General features: G+C 45.0%; 2 protein-coding genes across 2 annotated transcripts in view; both read right to left on the bottom strand.

The window, feature by feature from the left end:
- Positions 1-2,148, bottom strand: part of NUSAP1 (nucleolar and spindle associated protein 1) — a 96,245-nt gene extending 94,097 nt beyond the window's left edge. The window contains exons 1-3 of the mRNA XM_063639137.1: positions 2,025-2,148; positions 770-907; positions 33-122 (exon numbers count right to left, since the gene is read on the bottom strand). The gene's annotated coding sequence lies outside the window, so the exon portion shown is untranslated. The remainder of the gene's footprint in view (positions 1-32; positions 123-769; positions 908-2,024) is intronic.
- A 2,099-nt stretch (positions 2,149-4,247) lies between these two features.
- Positions 4,248-25,711, bottom strand: part of CHP1 (calcineurin like EF-hand protein 1) — a 51,064-nt gene continuing 29,600 nt past the window's right edge. Inside the window, exons 4-7 of the mRNA XM_055278792.2 lie at positions 22,399-22,526; positions 15,540-15,601; positions 7,258-7,380; positions 4,248-6,823 (exon numbers count right to left, since the gene is read on the bottom strand). Of these exons, the coding sequence (XP_055134767.1) occupies positions 6,770-6,823; positions 7,258-7,380; positions 15,540-15,601; positions 22,399-22,526 (367 nt within the window). The 3' untranslated portion in view covers positions 4,248-6,769. The remainder of the gene's footprint in view (positions 6,824-7,257; positions 7,381-15,539; positions 15,602-22,398; positions 22,527-25,711) is intronic.

Genomic DNA, 25,711 nt, shown 5'->3' with positions numbered 1-25,711 from the left:
GTATTTGGAACTATTAGCCCACAATTACTTACTTGCCAAGTCCTGAGTTCAGAATTTTGTTTTTGAGACGAATATAAAAGCACCTAAAGGTCAAGGAAAATTTTCTTCCTGTGATAAGGAACCTAAAAAGAAAAAGAACATTAAGGATATAGCCCTCACTGGTGCTAGTAATTTTAGTATACAATATTACTCAAACAGACAAGCTATTGTTAAAAAAAAATCAGTATCATTAAACTATTCAAAAGGAACAGTAAGAAAGCAGTTACTCTCTACCTGCACTGGCATTAATTTTAAAAAGATGTCAAGTCTTGGAGCAGTGATTCTCAAGCTTTTATGGAACACTGTCCTCTTTGAGAATCTGATACTATGGACCTTCTTCTTCCCACAAAAATGTATAATTGTGCATAAAATTTCCAGTAGTTTATGGACCCCTACTTAAGACCTTTGTGTCAGGCCTCTGAGCCCAAGCCTGCACGTATATATCCAGATGGTCTGAAGCAACAGAATAATCACAAAAGAAGTGAAAATGGCCGGTTCCTGCCTTAACTGATGACATTACCTTGTGAAACTCCATCTCCTGGCTCAGAAGCACCCCCACTGAGAACCTGTGACCCCCACCCCTGCCCGCAAGAGCACAACCCCCTTTGACTGTAATTTTCCACTACCTACCCAAATCCTATAAAACTGCCCACCCCTAACTCCCTTTGCTGACTCCTTTTTGGACTCAGCCCGCCTGCACCCAGGTGAAATAAATAGATTTAATACTCACACAAAGCCTGTTTGGTGGTCTCTTCGCACGGACGCGCGTGACACTTGGCTTTAGTGTAGATGACCACTCCCTTCTGTAAGGTAGGGAGGAAGAATGTTCGCTTAGTTCCTTCCTCTGGCCGATCTCTTTTTTCTTCTCCTGGATGAGACAAAGACAAAAAAACAAAAAATAAACTGACAGAGCGACAAAAAAGGTCTCATATAAAAGTCCTTCTGTGTTATTTTTCAGCTCTAGCAAATCCAGGGTCAACAAAGAACATACCCAAAAACATTCATTGGTCTAATGGTGTGTCCATTGGAACTGAACTTAACTAATGTGCCAGTTTTAAACAGGCCACACCAATTTAGAAACCTAGTAACAGGAACTTTCCTATAATTTTAACTGAGAGACTGGATGAGGGGTTACAACAATCCAAATTACAAAAAGAGGCAACCCGTTTAGTCAAAGGAGAACCGAATACCAAATGCCTCACAGTGTTGACACTGTGCAACCCCACCACTTTACACAAACTACGTTCTAATAACATTTCCCTATCATTCTGTCCCTATAAAAACAATAGTGTACACTGAACTCCTGTACTTCTGGGTCGGAAACCAAAAACGGTGAATTCTATCAAGACCCTGGCATCAGCCAAAATTAATGCGCCATTAGAATGTTATCAGGGCAACAGTGCCAGAACCGCTTACTCAGATCATAAAAGTTTGGGAGGTGGGAGTGGGAGCGGACGGATTTAGTAAAAGTTGCACCAGGATGTCCGCGATAAACACACGCGAATGCAATTCCCAAGGGGAACCTGTTACAAGTCTCAAGGTCAACGGGCGGGGGACACAAAATACTCAGAGCCACAACAGGCCTCAACTGATACCGCTGACGGGCAAAGAGGGGGCACGAATTCCTAAGGCGAGAGGTATAAGTAAATCAATAAAACAAAGATATTCTTCGAAAAATAAATCGATGGCAGAAGCAGCGGCTGCCAGATACAGCCCCGTGTGGGTGCAAGCAGAAAGCACAAAGGTGGCTAAAGGCACGGCACTGGGAAGGACCGAGGCAGGCTGAGGGGTGGGCCGTGCAACACACCCAGAAGGCGGGAGCCGGCCGCCCTGGAGCCGCCAAGGTTGGAACCCCCGCCCGGCCGAGGCCGAGGCCGGCTGCCTGCAACTCGCAGGTTCCTGCGCGCTTCCGTACCGGGCCCGGCTGGGCCACGCTACCTCCTCGGCGCCTGCTCTTCCCACCGTCACTGGCCTTCTCGGCTCACCTCGCACGGTCCAACAGATGCATTCGACCTTCCGGGGGCCGCCCGCCCCCGGCCCAGAGGCCAGTTTACAGCGGCACGCCTTACTCCGCCATCTTCGCAGCTTCTCAAGGCGGCCAACCCTGCGGTGAGCCGTTCCCACAAGCCCCGCCCCCGCCACTGCGGCTGAGTGCTGATTGGGCATCGTTTTGCTCGCGCGCGCTCTCCTTGCGTCGTAGGTTGGTTGGAATGCACGTCAATCAATAGCACTCGCCCTACTCTTTCGATCCGGATTGGGTCCCAGAATTGAGGTAACACGGAGAAATGCTTTTGTAATTCAATTATTAAGAATGTAAAATTTCCGCCGTAGAAGCTGTACCACGTAGTAAGATAGTGTGGCTGGGCCGCGTGACTATTTTAAGCCACTGTTAGGTTAAACTGTAGTACTAATAATTTCATTCTCAGGCCCGAGGGTTTTTTTTTTTGTTTTTTGAGACAGTCTCACTGTCGCCCAGGCTGGAGTGCAGTGGCGCGATATTGACTTACTGCAACCTCCGCCTCCCGGGTTTAAACGATTCTCCTGCCTCAGCCCCTCAAGTAGCTGGGACTACAGGCGCATGCTACCATGCCCAGCTAATTTTTGTATTTTTAGTAGAGACGAGAGTTCATTACGTTGGCCAGACTGGTCTCGAACTCCTGACCTCAGGTGATCCACCCGCCTCGGTCTCCCGAAGTGCTGGGATTACAGGCATGAGCCACCGCGCCCAGGCTTTTAATTCTGGGGTAGCACAACACCTAGGGAAAATATTTAATGGTTCCAGTTTGTCTCTGTCTTTGACTCTTAAAGGGCCCAAACGTTGTCCAGCTGTTTACAGCTTTGGTCAATACAGGAGAGAAGGATTCGTTACTTTTCTGAGGGCCCTCCTGCATAGAGGAAACCTGCTATAACTGGCAGTTTTGTTGTTTGCTACACCCAACTGTAGGGCATCCTTTCTAATGCATCATTTCCCAGAGGTGCAGGTGTCAGACCTCTGAGCCCAAGCTAAGCCGTCATATCCCCTGTGACCTGCAGGTGTACATCTAGATGGCCTGAAGCAACTGAAGATCCACAAAGAAGTGAAAATAGCCTTAACTGATGACATTCCACCATTGTGATGTTTCTGCCCCACCCTAACTGATCAATGTACTTTGTAATCTCCCCACCCTTAAGAAGGTTCTTTGTAATTCTCCCTACCCTTGAGAATGTACTTAGTGAGATCCACCCCCTGCCCGCAAAACATTGCTCCTAACTCCACCACCTATCCCAAAACCTGTAAGAACTAATGATAATCCCACCACCCTTTGCTGATTGTCTTTTCGGACTCAGCCTGCCTGCACCCAGGTGAAATAAACAGACTTGCTGCTCACACAAAGCCTGTTTGATGGTCTCTTCACACGGACGCGTGAGACAGCAGGGAGGGTATACATAGGGTGGCTCCTCTTCGGGGTTATGACAAGTGGGGTCCGGCGTAGGCAGTGTAGGTTTACCGTGCTTGCCAAACACTGAGAGGACTGTCATCTGGGTGGATTCTTAGAAATGCAGATTCCTGGCCTCGCGCGGTGGCACACGGCTGTAATCCCAGCACTTTTGGAGGCTGAGGCGGGTGGATCAGCTGAGGTCAGGAGTTCAAGACCAGCCTGGCCAACATGGTGAAACCCCCATCTCTACCAAAAATACAAACATTAGCCAGGTGTGGTGGCACGTGCCTGTAATCCCAGCTACTCAGGAGGCTGAGGCAGGAGAATTGCTTGAACCTGGGAGGCGGAGGTTGCAGTGAGCCAAGACCATGCCATTACACTCCAGCCTGGGCAAAAGTGAGACTTGATCTCAAAAAAGAAACGAAAAGAAAAAGCCATGTAAAACCAGAGTATGTCACCGCTGAGGCTGCACATGAATGAGGAGGTGGGCAACTTAAGGAATGGACATATACTGGATTTTTAGGCTTTTTCTATATTTAAGGAGTCAGGGAGTCAAGAATAGAAATTGTGTCTTAGCTGGAATGAATGTGAAGTGGCCACGGCTGACAAAACCGTGTTGAGGCCAAAAGTGCTGGCCCCTCGATGAATGTTTCCACCTCATATGTCCAGGCAGCAGCAGAGTAGACTGCAGCTGACAGTACAGACGTAAACTTGAGTAAGGGAGACACTGTGATTTCAAACTTGAAGGGACTAAGTTACATAAAATTCTCGTAAAATAGACAAAAGTTATTTTGTTTCAACCACAAGTATTTACTGATGGATCGAAGATACAATTTTAATGGAACAGTAAGGCACAACCGTGGATTAAAACACTTTGCTATACAGCCAAAAGGGGGGAAAAGCTATAACCTTAGGAACTTTATGCCAATCAAGAAGCCTCTAAAGTACCTCTCTAATAGATCAGTATCAGACATTCTTCCCTTTTACATAATTCCTATATTACATCACTTAATCATAAAGTCTGACTGATACTTCATAAAGAATTCCTCATTCATTTATATTTGAGCCATCCAGCCTGGCTACTCCCCTGTTCTCTACCCTTTTCCATCACTTTGCAGTGGTATTTTTTAGCAATCTCCTTCCTAAAGAATTACCTACACACATCTTCAATAGTTTTCCAAAGCAAGGAAACAAGAAGCAAGCAATGAGTCAGAAAGTCAGCCAAGGGCAGATGTGTGGATAAATACACTCATAGAGACATACATTAGGATAGCAATAGCCTGATTCACTTAAGTCTAAACTAAGCTGACTTGGCAGAAAAGTTGCTGTGGCTCACTCAAAGACCTGTAATGCCACCTTAGGTTGTGCTACTAGTGCCAGACCTCTTGTTTTTATGGGATTAGCAGTGGTCTAAACAAGGAGCCAGGGAGCTAATATAACCAGGCAGCTAATGATACAATAGTCAATGCTTTGGACATGTATTTGGAGCAGACTATGGCTTCCATCATTAACATTTGCCAAGTGTAAAATTCATAAAGAATTTTGTGGCTGAGCACGGTGGCTCATGCCTGTAATCCCAGCACGTTGGGAGTCCGAGGCAGGAGGATCACCTGAGGTCAGGAGTTCAAGACCAACCTGGCCAACATGGTGAAACTCCCTCTTTACTAAAAATGCAAAAATTACCCAGGTATGGTGGCACAAGTCTGTAATCCCAGCTACTTGGGAGGCTGAGGTGGAAGAATTGCTTGAACCCAGGAGGCAGAGGTTGCAGTGAGCCAAGATCACGCCACTGCACTCCAGCCTGGGCGACAGAGTGAGACTCCATCTCAAAAAAAAAAGAATTTTGTGCAAAATTTCAAGACACTAAGGAAACAAACAATCTTTAAATATTTTGGACTGGGGCCAGGCGTGGTGGCTCACACCTGTAATCCCAGGACTTTGGGAGGCTGAGGCGGGCGGATCACGAGGTCAGGAGTTTGAGACCAGCCTAGCCAACATGGTGAAACCCTGTCTCCACTAAAAATACAAAAAATTAGCCGGGCATGGTGGTGCGCACCTGTAATCCCAGCTACTTGGGAGACTGAGGCAGGAGAATCGCTTAAACCCAGGAGGCTGAGGTTGCAGTAAGTGATCACACCATTGCACTCCAGCCTGGGTGACAGAGCAAGACTCTGTCTCAAAAAAATATATATATATATTTGGACTGGGATATTAGGCACTTCTGTAACACTAATCTTTCTACTTGGAAATGTGAAGTGGAAAACATTCCAGTGCACGTAACACTGAGGCATAAACCATGCTACAAAGGTGTGAATGCATGAGGCTTTATAGGGTGTCCAGCCTCCTTGTTAAAAAAACCCATGAGAAAGTCCCTAGGCATATTGTCAGAGCAGCCATTCTGGTGGTAACGGTGTCCCCAAACTAAGCAAACCTGTAAGCATACTACTGTTTTTTGAACAGTCAACATTGCACTAACAAGAGGAGCCACATCAGTACAAAGTTGAGAATCAGAGGCCAGAGGTAGAGTGATGTGGGCAAGCAACCTAGAAGACTTGACTCCATACCTCTCACCAAGGCCACCTTTCAAAAAGGGTATCTCCACCCAGCAGCCTTTGATGACAGAGCAGAGTACAGAGGATGGTCTCATACTTCTGAGAGAAGTGTTGGTTACCAAAAAGCTCCTGGAGAGGCAACATCCCAGAGGCCCATTTAATAATGAAGGTAAATAAAAACTGCCAGACGCCTGAACTATCCTGCCAAGTCAGAAATACATATATAGGGCATAGCTTGTGGTGTCAAGTAGAACAGAGGAGATTTTGAGGCTTAATGAAAAGCAGAAAGACTGCCAGAGTAAGTGAACAGTATGTTGGATGACAGGGAAGTAGGAAGCAAAGAACATATAAAAAGGATGAAGAAGCATGCTGGCAGACTCGCTGGAGGGAAGGCAGCAGGGCTACAGTCTACATCTGGTGAAAGAGCTTTGCTGGCTTGTTCTCGGCATGATTGCCTCTCTCACTTTCTCAGACTGGATGGATGTGTGGCATTCAGCAGCAGAATGGGGAAGATGATATTTATAAATGAAGAACTAGTGAATGGATACTGAACAGAAATATATAGGGTGTACCATTCTGTAATGCCCTGTTTATACACCAAAGGCAGGTTTGTGTTGACAGAACATATTTGGGGTTGTCATGCAACAGCAGTAGTACTTTGGGAGAAGGGGAATGAGGGGTGGAGGTGGAGTTGGTGGAAGGAGGACTTTCAAGTTCCAGTTCTTAAATACTAGACCGCAAGGAACAGTTTGGTCTCCTTTAGTGAAGAAATCGGATGCTCATTTTCTGTTCTACATCCACCTTCTCCAAAACCTGGGGGAGAAAACCAGTAACAGTTACAAAGGTTATGAAGGTTACAACACTCCCAAGCTCTTATCTGAGTAATGTTTCCCCCCTTCCTCCTGTGCAGTAAAATGTAACTTTTTTTTTTTTTTTGAGAGGGAGTCTCACTCTGTTGCCAGAGTGATGCGGTCTCGGCTCACTGCAACCTCTGCCTCCTGGGTTCAAGCGATTCTCCTGTCTCAGCCTCCCAAGTAGCTGGGATTACAGGCACGTGCCACCATGCCTGGCTAATTTTTGTATTTTTAGTACAGATGGGGTTTCACCATGTTAGCCAGGCTGGTCTTGAACTCCTAACCTCGTGATCTGCCTGCCTTGGCCTCCCAAAGTGCTGGGATTACAGGCGTGAGCCACCACTCCCGGCCACTAAAACGTAACTTTTTCAAACAAAGAGGTAAGTGACCAACCTTAACAAATTCTGTGAAAGATATGGCACTGTCCCCATCCTGATCAGCCTCCTGAATGGTCCTGTCTGCGATGCTGCCCAGCTGCTCATCTGAGATATTTACTCCGACCATCATGCGTAGCACCTGGAAGACCAAGGGCCAGGAATTACAAGGGCCTTGGGAATCAGAGGGACTCTTTACTAAGATTAAAAATAAAGCTATCACCATCCTCCTTTTCCTTTGATGCCCTCAAATACAGTCATGCACTGCATAATAATGTTTTGGTTAATGACCAACTGCATATATAATGGTGGTGCTATAAGATTGTAATACTGTATTTTGATGGGAACACATGGACACAAAAAGGGGAACAACAGACACTGGGGCCTACCAGAGGGTGGAGTAGGAGGTGAGAGAGAAACAGAAAAAATAACTATTGGGTTTACTAGGCTTAGTACCCGGGTGGCGAAATAATCTGTACATCAAACCCCCATGACAAGAGTTTACCTACATAACTAACCTGCATATGTAGCCTTGAACCTAAAAGTTAAATTTTTTTTCCTTTTTTTTTTTTTTTTTTGAGATGGAGTCTCACTCTGTCGCCTAGGCTGGAGGGCAGTGGCGCAATCTCAGCTCACTGCAAGCTCCGCCTCCCGGGTTCACGCCATTCTCCTGTCTCAGCCTCCCGCATAGCTAGGATTACAGGCGCCTGCCACTGCACCCAGCTAGGCTAATTTTTTGTATTTTTAGTAGAGATGGGGTTTCACCGTGTTAGCCAGGATGGTCTCGATCTCCTGACCTTGTGATCTGCCCACCTCGGCCTCCCAAAGTGCTGGGATTACAGGCATGAGCCACTGCACCCGGCCAAAAAATTTTTTAAAAAAGATTGCAATACCATATTTTTACTGTACCTTTTCCATGTTTAGATGTATGTATTTGTTTTTGGGTTTTTTTTTGAGACAGGGTCTCGCTCTGTTGCCCAAGCTGGAGTGCTGGAGTGCAAATGTGGCTCACTGCAGCCTCACCTCCCAAGCTCAAGTGATCCTCTCACCTCAGCCTCCCAAGGAACTGGTACTACACTACAGGTGCGTGCAACCACGCCTAAATTTTTTTTTTTTCCTGAGGCAGAGTTTCACTCTTGTTGCCCAGGCTGGAGTGCAATGGCATGATCTCGGCTCACTGCAACCTCTGCCTCCCGGGTTCAAGCGATTCTCCTGCCTCAGCCTCCCGAGTAGCTGGGATTACAGGGATGTGCCACCACACCCAGCTAATTTTTGTATTTTTAGTAGAGATGGGGTTTCGCCATGTTGGCCAGGCTGGTCTCGAACTCCTGACCTCATGATCTGCCTGCCTCCACCTCCCAAAGTGCTGAGATTACAGGTGTGAGGCACTGGGCCCAGCCACTTGGCTAATTTTTCAAAATTTTTTGTAGCAATGAGGTCTCACTGTGTTGCCCAGGCAGTCCTTCAACTCCTGGGCTCAAGCAATTCTCCCTCTGCCACCTCCCAAAGTGCTGAGATTATAGGTGTGAGCCACCATGACCAGCCACAGATATGTTTAGATACACAAATACTTACCATTATGTTACAACTGCATATAGTAGTCAGAACAGTAACGTGCTGCACGGGTTTGTAGTCTAGGAACAATAGGCTATACCATATAGCCTAGGTGTGTAGTAGGCTATACCATCTAGGTTCATGTAGGTACATTCTATGATGTTCCTACAACTACAAAATTGCCTAACATTGCATATCTCAGAGTGTATCCCCATCTTTACCATCATGTGACTAAACAACAGCTAAAAGGCAGAAACCCTTATCTTCTCATCTAGGCAGTGATGTAAGCAGAACTTATCTAGGCGACTGGATAAGAAGACAAGGACTAAGGGAGAGTCCTTTGCATTTTGCCCTTCCTCATTCTTCTTACCCAGAATACAGATATGCTGTCTGGTGGCACTGCAGCCACCCTGGAGCCATGAGGTGAGTAATATGAGCTATGGATGCCAGGGCAAAGAACACAGAATAAGCTTGGTTCCTGGACATCAGTTAGGTACTGTACCAGCCTGGACAATCTATGCCAAACATTCTTGTTGCGTGAGCCTAACTAGTTCCTTATTGATTTAAATCAGTTTGGTGGGGCTTTCTGAAATCCCACCCAAAATGTAGTTCTCTTTGAATTGCTGCATTAAGCCAACTATTCCTAAAGTATGGCCCAAGAAAACATAAAAATCCTTGAAGAGTTAAATGCTAAATCCCCTTCTGAGAAAAATAACAAGCACAATTAAACGGCTGCAAGAATTGAGTAAGAGAATTTAACATTGTTTCACCAAATCTGTCTTAAACTTAACCAATCCTTGGGCCCCTGGGAATTCTATTAACATCTTTAGGGTGTGAACATACTTTGAAAATTGCTTCCTTAAACAAAATAAGCAACTTTAACAATTTGACTGTCAGGCAATATGGAAAGGCTGGTTCTTAGGCAATATGAAATGGGAGACAGGGTACCTTTCTGACTCCTTATATTATTACTGCAGTCAGCCACCTCTGTCTTCAGATGGTAAGAACTGAGCTTTTCCACAGGAAGGAAAGGGCCTCTAGCACAGTGGTTCATAGGCTTCCTTTCCTCCACTCCTTTACTTCCTTCTACAATCTCATGAAATAGATTTTTTTTTTTTTTTTGAGATGGAGTCTCACTCTGTCGCCCAGGCTGGAATGCAATGGCACGATCTCGGCTTACCGCAACCTCCACCTCCCAGGTTCAGGCGATTCTCCTGCCTCAGCCTCTCGAGTATTTGGGATTACAGGTGCCCAACAGCATGCCTGGCTAATTTTTGTATTTTTAGTAGAGACGGGATTTTGCCATGTTGGTCAGGCTGGTCTCGAACTCCTGACCAGGTGATCCGCCCGCCTCGGCCTCCCAAAGTGCTGGGATTACAGGTGTGAGCCACTGCGCCCAGCCTGTAATTTACTTTTTAAAAATCGATTTCATGGGCCGCGCATGGTGGAGAAACCCCATCTCTACTAAAAATACAAAATTAGCTGGGCGTGGTGGTGCATACCTGTAATCCCAGCTACTCGGGAGGCTGAGGCATGAGAATCGCTTCAACCTGGGAGGCAGAGGTTGTGGTGAGCCGAAATCGCACCATTGCACTCCAGGCTGGGCAACAAGAGCGAAATTACAAGCCAGGTGTGGTAGTGCGTGCCTATAGTTCCAGCTACTCAGGCGGCTGAGGCAGGAGGATGGACTGAGCCCAGGAGTTCAAGGCTGCAGTGTGCTATCATCATGCCTGTGAATAGTTGCTGCACTCCAGAGTAGGCAGCAGAGGGAGACCCTATCAGTCAATCAACCATTCCATCAATAGTAAATTACATGATTTTCTAAAAAGAGAAAAAGCTGAAATACTGATTTGTATCCAAACTGATTATTTTTTAAATAAACCAATTCTTGAAAATTGGAAGTTTTGGCTGGGGGTGGTGGCTCACACCTGTAATCCCAAAAGTTTGGGAGGCTGAGGTAGGCAGATCATCTGAGATCAGGAGTTCGACACCAGCCTAGTCAACATGGTGAAACCCCATCTCTACTACAAATACAAAAATTAGCTAGGCATGGTGGCAGGGCACCTGTAATCCCAGCTACTTGGGAGGCTGTGGCAGAATCGCTTGAACCCAGAAGGTGGAAGTTGCAGTGAGCTGAGATCACGCCACTGCATTCCAGCCTAGGCGACAAGAAAGACTCTCCTTCTCCAAAAAAAAAAAAAGAAAGAAAGAAAGAAAATTGGAAGTTGTACATTTTAGGTACAAATGTACACAAATAGAAGAATTAATAAAAAGAGACAATGCGCCGGGTGTGGTGGCTCACGCCTGTAATCCCAGGACTTTGGGAGGCTGAGCAGGTGGATGATGAGGTTAGAAGTTCGAGACCAGCCTGACCAACATGGTAAAACCCAACTCTACTAAGAATACAAAAATTAGCCGGACGTGGTAGTGTGCACCTATAATCCCAGCTACTCAGGAGGCTGTGGCAGTACAATCACTTGAACCCGGGAGGTGGAGGTTGCAGTGAGCTGAGATCACGCCACTGCACTCTAGCCTGGGCAACAGAGCAAGACTCCATCTCAAAAAAAAAACAAAAAAAAAAACAAAGACAATGCTAGCAAAGATAATCAATAGACAATCCATTTGCCATATTCCCTGTGTGTCGCCAAGCAGATGAATCCAACCTCAAACAGCAGCTTCTTCAGATCACAGACCAAATTTTTCTGAGGTGTTTTATTTGTAGAATTAGAAAACTGGATTATGTACGGGTATCTATAGTGTGAGTCGGAGGGTGGGGATAGAAGTAGTGGTGTCTTTAACATCATTTCACCAGGTGCAGTGACATATGCATGTAGTCCCAGCTACTGGACCCACCTATTTGGAAGGCTAAGGCCAGAGGATCACTTGAGCCTAAGCGTTCAAGCCAGCCTGGGAAATGTAGCGAGACTGTCTCAAAAAAGAAAAAAAGGTCATCTCATCCGATCTGTTAATGAGGACATGAAACAGCCCAGAGGTGGCTTGACTCAGGTCCCAGGAACCAGTGGCATGAGCTATCTGCCCAGGCCTCCATTCCCAGCTCAGTGCTCCCTCTACCTGTCCATGTTGCCACTTATTGTTCCAGTCAAAAGTTTATTAGGCCAGGCGTGGTGGCTCATGCCTGTAATCCCAGCACTTTGGGAGGCCAAGGTGGGCTGATCACAAGGTCAGGAGTTCAAGACCAGCCTGGCCAATATGGTGAAACCCCGTCTCTACTAAAAATACAAAAATTAGCCAGGCGTGGTGGCTGGTGCCTATAGTCCCAGCTACTCGGGAGGCTGAGGCAGGAGAATCGCTTGAACCCGGGAGGCGGAGGTTGCAGTGAGCTGAGAACATGCCACTGCACTCCAGCCTGAGCAACACAGCAAGACTCCGTCTCAAAAAAAAAAAAAAAAAAGAAGTTTATTAGTGAATTATTATTATTAAGACAGAGTTTTGCTCCGTCGCCCAGGCTGGAGAGCAGTGGCATGATCTCAGCTCACTGCAACCTCCACCTCCTGGTTTCAAGCGATTCTCCTACTTCAGCCTCCCCAGTAGCTGGAATTACAGGGGTGAAACACCACACCCAGCCTACTATTATTTTTAATGTTTGGTGAGGGTTTATATATATATTCTTTATCGATTTAAGAAAGGTTCCCTCTACTTCTGATTTTCTAAGACTTCTTTTTTTTTTTTAATCATGAATGGATGGTGAGGCCAGGCAAGCTGGCTCACACACTTTGGGAGGTCGAGGCAGGTGGATCACCTGAAGTCAGGAGATTGACACCACCCTGACCAACATGGTGAAACCCAGTCTCTACTAAAAATACAAAATTAGCTGTGTGTGGTGGCGCATGCCTATAATCCCAGCTACATGGGAGGCTGAGTCAGGAGAATCGCTTGAACCTGGGAGGTGGATGTTACAGTGAGCTGAGATCGCGCCACTGCTCTCCAGCCTGGGCGACAAGAGTGAAACACCGTCTCAAAAAAAAAAAGATAAATAAGTAAATAGAATAAAATGAATGGATGATGAATTTCATCAATTACATTTTTCTATGGAAAAGACCACTCAATTTTTCTTCTTTAAAGTGTTGGTGTGGGTGAAATATATTGGTTGATTTTCTAATGTTAAACCAACTTTGAATTTCTAGTATAATTGCACCTTGGCTATAATACATCCTTGGCTTTAATATATATATATTGTATTTTATATTGCTGGATTCAGTGTGTTAATATTTTGTTTAGGGTTTTTACAACTATGTGAGTAAAAGAGATTGGGCTATAATTTTCTTTTCTTTTCTTTCTTTTTTTTTTTTTTTTTTTTTTTTGAGATGGGGTCTCGCTCTGTTGCCCAGGCTGGAGTGTAGTAGCGTGATGTCAGCTCACTGCAAGCTCCACCTCCCGGGTTCACACCATTCTCCTGCCTCAGCCTCCCGAGTAACTGGGACTACAGGTGTCCACCACCATGCCCGGCTAATTTTTCGTATTTTTAGTAGAGATGGGGGAGACGGGGTTTCACCATGTTAGCCAGGATGGTCTCGATCTCCTAACCTCGGGATCCACTTGCCTCGGCCTCTGAAAGTGCTGGGATTACAGGCATGAGCCACTGTGCCTGGCTCCTAATTTTCTTTTCTTACGTTGTCTTTTATAAGATTGACAGGTGTGGCCTGGTTCGGTGGCTCACGCCTGTAATCCCAGCACTTTGGGAGGCTGAGGTGGGCGAACTGCTTGAGCCCAAGAGTTCGAGACCAGCCTGGTCAACATGGCGAAACCCCATCTCTACTAAAAACACAAAAATTAGCCGGGTGTGGTGGCGCATGTCTGCAATCCCAGTCACTCAGGAGGCTGAGGCACGAGAATCGCTTGAACCTGGGTGGCGGAGGGTACAGTGAGCTGAGATGGTGATATTCACTCCAGCCCGGGCAACAAAGTGAGACTCTGTCTCAAAAAACAAAACAAAAAAAAACAATTGTCAGGCAAAAGTTACACTAGCCTCATAAAATGAGTTGGGGAGAAGAGTAACTAACTTTATTGAACTATAAATAATATACAATAAGCTGTACATATTTAAAATGGACAGCTGGGGCCAGGCATGATGGCTCATGCTTGTACTCCCAGCACTTTGGGAGGCCGAGGTGGGCGGATCACTTGAGGTTAGGAGTTCGAGACCAGCCTGGCCAATATGATGAAACCCCGTCTCTACTAAAAATACAAAATAAATAAATAAATACATAAAATGTACAATTGGATAAGGTTTAACATATGTACCCACCCATGGCACCATCCTCACAATCAAGATAATGATCTCCAAAAGTTCAACCAGGACTTTCACAAGAATCATATTAAGAAAACATGGACCTGGCGCGGTGGCTCATGCCTGTAATCCCAACACTTTGAGAGGCCAAGGCGGGTGGATCACCTGAGGTCAGATCTGGGCCAGAGCATAAACACGTACAACTATAGAGTGACTGCCACTGTCTTTTTTTCTTCAGAACGCAGAAGCCCGTATGTAGCAACTTTCAAGAAAATAAACGCTTCTCGCTGAAGAAATTCCCAACTCAAAAGCAAGGGACACTAACACTGACCTGCAGACTGTTTTGGTTTTTCCTCATAGAAATGTAAGAATACATTGGGTTGCTCCTGAATCTGCCCTGAGTAATTTCATCCTAGGATGAAATGCCAGTCACTGCTAGTAGGAAAACAGGGAATTATCCCTAGGAGCAACAAAGAACAGTGGCAGTTAGCTCAGGGCACACCAGCACAGCAGCAGCTCCTTGACTCTTAGTCAACCCTAAGGACAGACTAAATAACAGCATTTAACTAAGTATCATCAGAATTACCTGGCTGCCAATAATCTGATTTGGCAATAACTGAATTATCTGATGTAAATCTCAGACAGTACCTAAAAGCCATTTAGTTAGCTTTTATTTATTTACTTATTTTTTTTTTTTTGAGATGGAGTTTCGCTCTTGTCGCTCAGGCTGGAATGCAGTGGCGCGATCTTGGCTCACTGCAACCTCCACCTCCTGGGTTCAAGCGATTCTACTGCCTCAGCCTCCCGAGTAGCTGGGATTACAGGCACCCACCACCATGGACGACTAATTTTTTTCTTTTTTTGAGACGGAGTCTTGCTCTGTCACCCAGGCTGGAGTACAGTGGCGTGATCTCTGCTCACTGCAAGCTCCGCCTCCCGGGTTCATGCCATTCTCCTGCCTCAGCCTCTGGAGTAGCTGGGACTACAGGCGCCCGCCACCACACCCGGCTAATTTTTTGTATTTTTAGTAGAGACAGGGTTTCACCGTGTTAGCCAGGATGGTCTCGATCTCCTGACCTCGTGATCTACCTGCCTCGGCCTCCTAAAGTGCTAGGATTACAGGCGTGAGCCAAAGCGCCCGGCCAACAGCTAATTTTTGTATTTTTACTAGAGACGGGTTTTTACCATGTTGGCCAGGCTGCCCTTGAACTCCTGACCTCAGGTGATCTGCCTGCCTTAGCATCCCAAAATGCTGGGTTTACAGGCGTGAGCCACCATGCCCAGCCTAGTTAGCTTTTAAATAGTGGAGACATCTGTCTATGAAAACACAATGAGCCATTTCAAGTTTTCCCAGGTCATCTCCTTTGCCTTATAACCAGGACAGGACTCTGCACATAGCAGGTATTAAATAAATGCTTACTAAAGGAAAGAATAGTTCCTGCCCACAATAATAAGCAGGCAGAGTCCAAGCACAAGTTCTCCAGGAGCTCTCCACATACCTGTAACAGCTCATCACGGGAGATCTTTTCATCTTTATCCAAATCATATAGTCGAAAAGCAACTGTAAGGGAAAAACACAAAGTTAGTCAAAATTCTGTAGTGTGTTGCCCCTTCTCAAGGAACTAAATATATAAGACACTAGACAGAAAACTGACAGCCAATTAATCGATTTTCCAAGAACAATTGCCATCACTTGTAGGGCTTTTAAAAAGTTGTAACACTGAAGAATTGAGAATTGATGAGTTCTTAGATTAGAAGAAGTATGGTCCCTCTTCCAAAAAATCAGAAAACTGCATACAAAGAAAGCCAAATGTCCTTTTTCTTAACCTAGAATGTTAAACAGCCCCCCAAAACACCCCTTACGTGGTTCTGTAAATTAGGTCACCTCACACAAACATCAAATCTACCAGGTACCACTCAGGGAAAACCAAGAAAACCAACAATAGGCACCACACAGACACCATGAGAGCTGACCACACAAAGTACCGCTTTGGGAATACAGCCTCCTGGGCAAAGTTGTCTCAAATTTCAAGTAATTCTCTACCACTTGGCAGTCCTGGAGGTAAAGAAATTGAGTTTCAAATAAATATGATGGCTCGGATGGTCTCCTGGCCTTATCATGTTTCTTTCTCTTTAAGCCTTCTAGTAACTAGGATATAGGAGAACTTTGCTTGGGTCCATGAGATAGAAATCAGAAAAGCAAAATCATTAGATTTCTGCCATGTTGCTAAAGGGCTACCAACAGAATAGGGTGATAACACTGGGTGATTTTATAGGTGCCGTGACAAATCGCCAGCCTGAGGATGTGAATGTCTTGTCCTACAACTGAATTTAGCGTGGTTTTTAGGTTTTGAATCACTTCAAGAATGCCACTAAGATTGAGGGTCTTAAATAGAGTGCTGCAAATACTAAAAGGCCCAAATCCACTGCTCTAGAGCTATTAAGATCCACAGATTTAGACTCTGTCCTTAGGAACTCACTATCTAGTAGAAGAGAGCAAGATACACGACTCTCAAATACATCCTAAGCACTACAACATATCCAAAATGCTGGGGGAACAAAGCGTATGGCAGATGTGGCTTTCTGGTGGAGCTGGGGAAATATCAAGGAGAGGTAACATTTGAACAAGGCTTTGAAAGACAAACAGAAATGTGACAAGGGGTGGTCATTCCAGGCAGAGCTATTATTAGGCACAAAGGCATAAGAACATGGATTAATATCTATAGGTTTAAATATCACTCCCCTCCAAAATAAAAGGGTGAGTCCACTAAAAGATGACATAAAAGTAATTTTAAAATCTAATTTACTCCTTGTAAGGTATATATCAGAATTCCAGAGAAAGGAAGTAGCTAGGAGAGACTTCATATATATATATATATATTTTTTTTTTTTTTTTTTTTCAGCTCTGTTTAATTTGTTTGGCTGATTTTATTTTTTTCAGACAGGGTCCTGCTCTGTCTCCCAGGCTGGAGTGCAGTAGCACAATCATGACTCACTACAGCCTCAACCTCCCAGGCTCAAAAGATCCTCTCACCTCAGCCTCCAGAATAGTTGGGACCACAGACACCACACCTGGCTAATTTTTAAAAATTTTTGTAGAGTTAAGGTCTCACTATGTTGCTATGTTGCCCAGGCTGATGAAAGGTGCAAGGTCTTCGTCTAGATAAATTGTTTTTGTTGTTGTTGTTGTTGAGAAACAGTCTTGTTCTGTTGCCCAGGCTGGAGTGCAGTGGCGCGATCTCAGCTCACTGCAAGCTCCGCCTCCTGGGTTCACGCCATTCTCCTGCCTCAGCCTCCCGAGTAGCTGGGACTACAGGCGCCCGCCACCACGCCCGGCTAATTTTTTGTGTGTGTTTTTAGTAGAGACGGGGTTTCACCATGTTAGCCAGGATGGTCTCGATCTTCTAACCTCGTGATCCGCCCGCCTTGGCCTCCCAAAGTGCTGGGATTACAGGCGTGAGCCACCGCGCCTGGCCTAAACTGTTTTTTTTTTTTTTTTTTGAGATGGAGTCTTGCTCTGTCGCCCAGGCTGGAGTGCAGTGGCATGATCTCGGTTCACTGTAACCTCCACCTCCCGGGTTCAAGCAATTCTCCTGCCTCAGCCTCCCAAGTAGTGGGATTACAGGCATGTGCCACCACGCCCAGCTAATTTTTGTATTTTTAGTAGAGATGGGGTTTCACCATGTTGGCCAGGATGGTCTCGATCTCTTGACCTTGTGATCTACCCACCTCAGCCTGCCAAAGTCCTGGGATTACAGGCATGAGCCACCAAGCCCAGACAGCTGGTCTTGAACACCTGGGCTCAAGCAATCCTCCTGCCTCAGCCTCCCAAAGTGCTGGGATTACAGGAATGAGCCACCATGCCCGGCTGCTTCTTTTTTTTTATTGTGGTAAAATATACATAAAATTTATCATTTAAACCTTTTCTACAGGTACAGTTCTGTGGCATTAAGTACTTTCACACTGCTGTGCAAGCATCACCACCATCCATCTCCCCATAACTTCTGCATCTTCACTAGCGGAAAATGTACCCTTTTAACAATAACTCCATTACCATCACCACCACCATGCCCCAGCCCTGGGCAACCACCGTTCTACTTTCTGTCTCTACAAATTTGACCACTCTGGAAACCTCACATAAGAGGAATCATACAATATTTGTCCTTTATATCCACTTTATTTCACTCAGCATAATGTCTTCAAGATTCATCCATGTTGTACCATGTGCCAGAATTTCCTTTTTTTTTTGAGATGGAGTCTTGCTTTGTCGCCCAAGCTAGAGTGCAGTGGCGCGATCTCAGCTCACTGCAACCTCCACCTCCCAGGTTCAAGCAATTCTCCTGCCTCAGCCTCCTGAGTAGCTGGGATTACAGGTATGCACCACCGTGCCAGGCTAATTTTTGTATTTTGAGTAGAGATGGGATTTCACCACATTGGCCAGGCTGGTCTCGAACTTCTGATCTCGTGATCCACCCACCTCAGCCTCCCAAAATGCTGGGATTACAGGTGTGAGCCACCACTCCCGGCCTCAGAATTTTCTTTTTTAATACAGACTAATATTCCATTGTATGTGTACACAACATTTTATTTATCCATTGATCTGTCGATGGACACTAGGATTGCTTCTACCTTTTGGATTCTATGAATAATGCTGCTATTTCTTCCTGGCTACTCTCCCAAGCTCTACTCTGCCTATACTCCTCAACACCAAAGAAAAATATTCTAATGTAGAATCTTTACTTTCCACACATTATGTGTTATAAAAACTTAAACCATTTAAGAAGACAATTAGAATGTGGGAAGGAAAACCTGTAGACCTCTAGAATTCTCTCTTACTTACCATGCCCTGGGCATTCTAAGATGAATTATACCTTTCACTTTTTTTTTTTTTTTTAACACTATCCACCTGTAGATAGGGTTGTACCTTTTACACAAAGCACTATTATTATTATTATTCTTTGAGATGGAGTTTCACTCTTATTGCCCAGTCTGGAGTGCAATAGCGTGATCTCGGCTCACTGTAACATCCGCCTCCCAGGTTCAAGCAATTCTCCTGCCTCAGCCTCCTGAGTAGCTGGAATTACAGGCATGCACCACCATGCCTGGCTAATTTTGTATTTTTAGAAGAGACATGGTTTCACCATGGTGGTCAGGCTGGTCTCGAACTCCTGACCTCAGGTAATCCACCCGCCTTGGCCTCCCAAAGTGCTGGGATTACAGGCATGAGCCACCGTGCCTGGCCTACAGAAAGCATTATTATAACCTCACCAATCCAAAGAGGAAAGCATTATACAAGGTACCACTTCCAGGAGACAAACAGAAGAGCAGAGTGGCACTATGTGTGCTTGGGCCTGTGCCTACATGGGCATAGTTCAGCCTTGCTGATTGTGATTAAAATTCTCTCACCATGGCTTAGAAAAGAAATAGAACAAAGTGTGTTCTCAGAGTTCCTGAAGACAGTATTCTATGCAAAGGATAACCCATAATAAAATTTGGTTCCACTCCTCTGTAAACCCACATTTCTTTTTTTTTTTTTTGAGATGGAGTTTGGCTCTGTTGCCCAGGCTGGAGAGTAATGGTGCAATCTCGGCTAACTGCAACCTCTGCCCCCCAGGTTCAAACTATTCTCCTGTCTCAGCCTCCCGAGTAACTGGGATTACAGGCGCCCACCACCAACCCAGCTAATTTTTTGTATTTTTAGTACAGACGGGGTTTCATCATGTTGGCCAGGCTCTTCTTGAACTCCTGATCTCAAGTGATCCACCCGCCTTGGCCTCCCAAAGTTCTGGGATTACAGGCGTGAGCCATCATGCCTGGCCTGTAAACCCACATTTCTAAGTAACACATCCCCTTTCTCTATTTTTTTTTTTTTTTTTTTGAGACAGAGTCTCGCTCTATCACCCAGGCTGGAGTGCAATGGCATGATCTCGGCTCACTGCAGCCTCTGCCTCCCGGGTTCAAGCAATTCTCCCGCCTCAGCCTCCTGAGTAGCTGGGATTACAGGCACCCGCCATTATGCCTGGCTAATTTTTTTTGTATTTTTGTAGAAATGGGGTTTCACTATGTTGGCCAGACTTGTCTCAAACTCCTGACCTCAGGTGATCCGCCTGCCTCAGCCTCCCAAAGTGCTGGGATTACAGGCGTGAGCCACCGCACCTGGCCCACATCCCCTTTCTCTAAGGTAAATGTGTCTCAGTGGCAAATGTGTTGCTAGGTATATGACATTCAATTGCTCTCAGTCTACAGTAAGAGGAACCATGATACAGCTTATATAGCGCTGTGGGAACTTCAAAGAGAAGCAACACATTTAGACAGAAATTGAGGACTTCTCGGACTCTTCTAGTCTTTTCTTTGGCATTAGAATAGCTTCGGTTTTACTGGTCTAATTACATGAATGTGATCCCTATACATAGACTGCAACAGAATTCTAATTAATTTTTAGCTTCCTATAAAAGTTAATCCAACAGCCAAGACTAAAGTATGTAATGAAAAAAACAGGCTGGGTATGGAGGCTCATGCCTGTAATCCCAGCACTTTGGGAGGCCAAGGTGGGATGATTGCTTGTGTCCAAGATTTCAAGACCAGTCTGGGCAACATAGTGAGACCCTGTCCCTACAAAAAATTAGAAAATAAAAAATTAGCTGGGTGTAGTGCACATGCCTATGGTCCCAGCAACTTGAGAGGCTGAGGCAAAAAGATCCCTTGAGCCAGGAAAGTCAAGGCCATAGTGAGCTGTGATCATGCCACTGCACTCAGCCTGGGTGACAGAGTGAGACCTTATCTCAAGAAATTAAGCAAAAACAAAATAAAACCAAGCATAACCTGCATAGCACTTTGTTATTATTCTGTCTCATCCTGAAGTTTGCCATTTCTGTGGCATTCCAACCTTCTTCCTTAGCAGAACCCCAACCACAGCATCAGGAGGGGAATCTCATTAGCCTAATCTCCTCGGCACTCGCACTCTCCTGACCTAAACTGACTTATCAAAGTGAGGGGAAGGACTTACATTCCATGCTTGGGAGGAGTGTTGCTCAATTTCAGTCTCGATCTCTCTCTATATATATCTCTCTTCCTCTACTGCCAGATGTGAACAAGAAAAAAAAAAAGCCCTGTTAACAACTGAGAGCTGTCATGTGACCATAATACCTTAGGATAAAACAGACTATGAGGATGGCAGAGTAAAGAGAAAAATCCCTAGTTCCTGAAACAGAATCAACCCTCCTGCCAGCCTAATCTGACTTGTAAAGTGAGCTAATATAGTTCCTTATTGTTTAAGCCAGCTGAGTCAGCTAAAGGCATCCTAAGACACCAAGTAACACCCAAATCCACTAGTGCTATTTGGAAGATTTTGTTTTGTTTTCTTTTCTTTGTTGAGACAGAGTTTCTGTCACCTGGGCTGAAGTGCAGTGGTGCCATCATGGCTCACTGCAGCCTCGACCTCTCAGGCTCAAGCAATTCTCCCACCTCAGCCTCCCAAGTACGTGGTACCACAGGTGCCTGCCACCACACCTGGCTAATTTTTGTATTTTTATTAGAGACAGTGTTTCACCATGTTGCCCAGGCTGTCTCAAACTCCTGGGATCAAGTGATCTACCTACCTTGGCCTCCCAAAGTGCTGGGATTACAGGCATGAGCCACTGCGCCCAGCCTTCAGTCAGTTTTAATACAATTGCAATTTCAACTTGTATTGAATAAAAAGAGAAATTTAATTTCAATTTCCTGGAGAAGTGTTGTAAGGGATCGGGCAATATTATACATGAATCAATAAGGGCAGAAGGGAAAGCAAACAAGTATTAAAGGAAAAGAGGCATGAGACATGGGTATAAAAATTAAATCTTGCACTATATCCAGCTGTTCCCCACTACTTAAGTCACATCCAGTATCTATTAAATTCTAAGATGAGCTGAGGATTGCCATTATTCCTTAAAGGTGGGGCCTGGGTCTTGTTCACTATTGCCATGCTAGCACTTAACACAGTGCCTGGCACACGGTAGGTGCTCAATGAATTATAATGATACCAGGTAACATTTATTAAGTACCTAGTATATGCCAGGCACTGTTTGAAGCACTTGACATTTATTAACTCATTTAATCCTCACAACAGTCCAATCTGGAACCCCTTAGTATCCTATTTTACGGAAGAGAAAACTGAAGCCCAAAGAGGTTAAGTACCTTGCCCAAAGTCACACGGCCAAAAAAGGGTAGACTAGTATTTAATATTGGCCAGTTTAGCTCCAGAGTCTGAGGTCTTAACCAGTACGCTATTGTAAATGCTTGTTCAAATAATGAGTGAGTAAATACATGACTTTTAAGAAATGAAAAGCAAGTATTTTAAGCCAGAAGACTTTAGCTCCTTACAGTGCAGTTTGTTGCTTCGGCTGTTGAGTGGTTCGGGTCCATTCACATCTTTGCTCTTTTCATTATCCTCAATGGGGCGGAAATGAGCCAAAGTTCGCATGAATCCACGGAAGTTTACCTGGTCCTCTCTGATTGTGAAATATAACAAACACAACACCATGTCAATCACAGTGATTATTTCTTATGAATTAAATATACTGGCAACAGCTTTGGCTACAGTAGCCTGAAAGTTCATTTAATGAGGTTTCTTTCCATATGCATGGTACTTTGGGACTCACAGTACCATATCATTTAAGCCTCACCCCAACCTTGTAAGGCAGGTGCTATTACTCTCACTTTATAAATGATTTAACCAGACTTAGGTAACAGGACTTACCAGGGCTAGAGTTATCTATTGAATTTACTTGCATCTCTTTTCCAAAAAATGAATGTAGAGTAGTGCCAGCACTATACAAGACAGCCAGAACTTGAACTCATTACTTTGAACTCTGCAGCGAGCCACAGGCAGCCCAATGACTCCTCAGCCACCTCCCACATCTCCCCCATCTCCCCTGCAGTAACGTACACCAAGGGATATTTAAAAATTAAGGCACATTATGGAAAAGCGCTTTTAAAATACAGTTTATTTAATTTTTAATTTTCTTATTTATTTATTTATTTTGAGACAGAGTCTTGCTCTGTCGCCCAGGCTGGAATGCAGTGGCACTATCTCAGCTCACTGCAACCTCCGCCTCCTGGGTTCAAGCAATTCTCCTGCCTTAGCCTCCTGAGTGGCTGGGACTAAGACGCCCGCCACCACGCCCGGCTAATTCTTTTTTTTTTTTTTTTTTTTGAGACGAGTTTCGCTCTTGTTGCCCAGGCTGGAATGCAATGGCGCGATCTCAGTTCATTGCAACCTCCGCCTCCCTGGTTCAAGCGATTCTCCTGCCCCAGCCTCCGGAGTAGCTAGGATTACAGGCATGCGCCACCACGCTCGGCTAATTTTGTATTTTTAGTAGAGACGGGGTTTCTCCACGTTGGTCAGGCTAGTCTCGAACTGCCGACCTCAGGTGATCCGCCTGCCTCAGCCTCCCAAAGTGGTGGGATTACAGATGTGAGCCACTGCACCCAGCCTAATTTTTTGTTATTTTTGGTAGAGACAGGGTTTCACCGTGTTCGCCAGGATCGTCTCAATCTCCTGACCTCATGATCTGCTCACCTCGGCCTCCCAAAGTGCTGCGATTAGAGGCATGAGTCACCATGCCCAGCCAAGTTTATTTAATTATAAAAGCAAACATATATTTGAAAATGTGGAAAAAAGAAAAGTAGATAGAAAAATAGTGATCCGAGTTCTACCAATTACAACCATAGTTAATATAAATATATTCTCTGGCTGGGCACGGTGGTTCATGCCCATCATCCTAATACTTTGGGAGGCTGAGGCAGGCAGATCACTTGAGGCCAGGAGTTGAGACCAGCCTGACCAACATGGTAAAACCCTGTCTCTACTAAAAATACAAAAAAAATTAGCTGCACGTGGTAGTGGGCGCCTGTAATCCCAGCTACTCGGGAGGGTGAGGCAGGAGAATCGCTTGAAACTGGGAGGCGGAGGCTGCGGTGAGCCTAGATTGAACCACTGCACTCCAGCCTGGGTGACAGAGCAAGACTATGTCAAAAAAAAAGAAAAGGAAAGGAAAGGGAAAGGAAAAGGAAGGAAAAGGAAAAGGAAGGAAAGGTGGGAGGGAGGAAAGGAAGGAAGGAAGGAAGGAATGAATCAATCAATCAATCAATCAGCCAGGCGTGGTGGCTCACGCTTATACTCCCAGTTATTTGGGAGGCTGAGGTGGGAGAATCACTTGAACACACAGGAGGCAGAGGTTGCATGAGCCGAGACTGCGTCACTGCACTCCAGCCCAGGTGATGGTGCAAGACTCCCCCATATATATATGAATGCATTTTCTTCTAGTAACTTTTCTATGCTTTTCAGATAACTGTATTAGTATCCTGCCTTTTTTTAACTTTTAAGCATTTCTCCAATCAGTATAAATACTTTGAAACATTTAAAACATATGCATAATTCTGTGGACACATCATGATTTTATTATTCTGTCATAATTGGATAATTTTTCTCTAAATAATCTTTTAGGCCAGGCACAGTGGCTTACGTCTATAATCCCAGCACTTCGAGAGGCCAAGGTGGGTGGATCACCTGAGGTCAGGAGTTCAAGACCAGCCTGGCCAACATGGTGAAACCCCATCTCTACTAAAAATACAAAAATTAGCTGGGCCTGGTGGTGCATGCCTGTAATCCCAGCTACTTGAGAGCCTGAGGAACCAGAATCGCTTGAACCCCAAAGATGGAGGTTGCAATGAGTCAAGAGTGCACCACTGCACTCCAGCCTGGGTGACAGAGGGAGACTCCATCTCAAAAAAAAAAAAAAAAAAAAAAAAAAAGTTTTGAAAGACCTCTTGTGTATAAAGCCTTTTTGGTACTTAAGCTTGGAGAAAATCTTTTCATTCTGCCACAGGCTAATCAATAACCCTGTAAGAAATAATTCTCAAAACTTGAATGAAGAATGTTCTTTAATATTAAAAAAGAATGCCCCATGTGACATAATATAATTTATTTATCTAAGGCAGATGGCCTGGTTCCTGTGGTTACCTAAAAAAAAAAAAAAAACCCAGTCTTTCTGTGCCCCACCGAATAGCTGAGGTATGTAGGGTCCCTTCTGTGCTCTATAGACACGCAGTTCATAGCCCTTCTAAAGGCAGAGTTCAAAGGCTAGCCTGTGAGCCATCTGTACGCAAAAGAATGACCTTGGCTGGGCGCAGTGGCTTACACCCATAATCCCAGCACTTTGGGAGGCTGGGGTGGGCGGATCACCTGAGGTCAAGAGTTCAAAACCAGCCTGGCCAACGTGGTAAAACCTTAGCTGGGCGTGGTGGCGTGAGCCTGTAGTCTCAGCTACTTGGGGACGCTGAGGCAGGAGAATCACTTGAACCCAAAAGGCAGAAGTTGCAGTAAGCCAAGATCACGCCACTGCATGCCAGCCTGGGCAACAGAGGGAGACTCCGTCTCAAAAAAACAAAAAACAAAACAAAACAAAAGAATGACCTTTTAGTTCTTCAATGTATCTATACTGCTAATGGACCAGTATCTAGTCAAAAATGTCAGATCTGAGGAATCAAGTAATGTGGAGTAAAGTTTAAATCATATGCTAGAAAAAACACATTAATGATTATTGCCAGCATAAAGTTTCTGGGTAAAAGGGAATTAAATAACCATGGTCCACTTTCAAATCTCATTTAAAAAAAAAAAAAAAAAAAAACGCCC

This window comes from Symphalangus syndactylus, chromosome 5 (genome assembly GCF_028878055.3).
Source record: "Symphalangus syndactylus isolate Jambi chromosome 5, NHGRI_mSymSyn1-v2.1_pri, whole genome shotgun sequence".
Taxonomy (NCBI): Eukaryota; Metazoa; Chordata; class Mammalia; order Primates; family Hylobatidae; genus Symphalangus; species Symphalangus syndactylus.
Note: the sequence above shows the minus strand (reverse complement) of the source record. Positions and strands in the feature narration are given on the sequence as shown.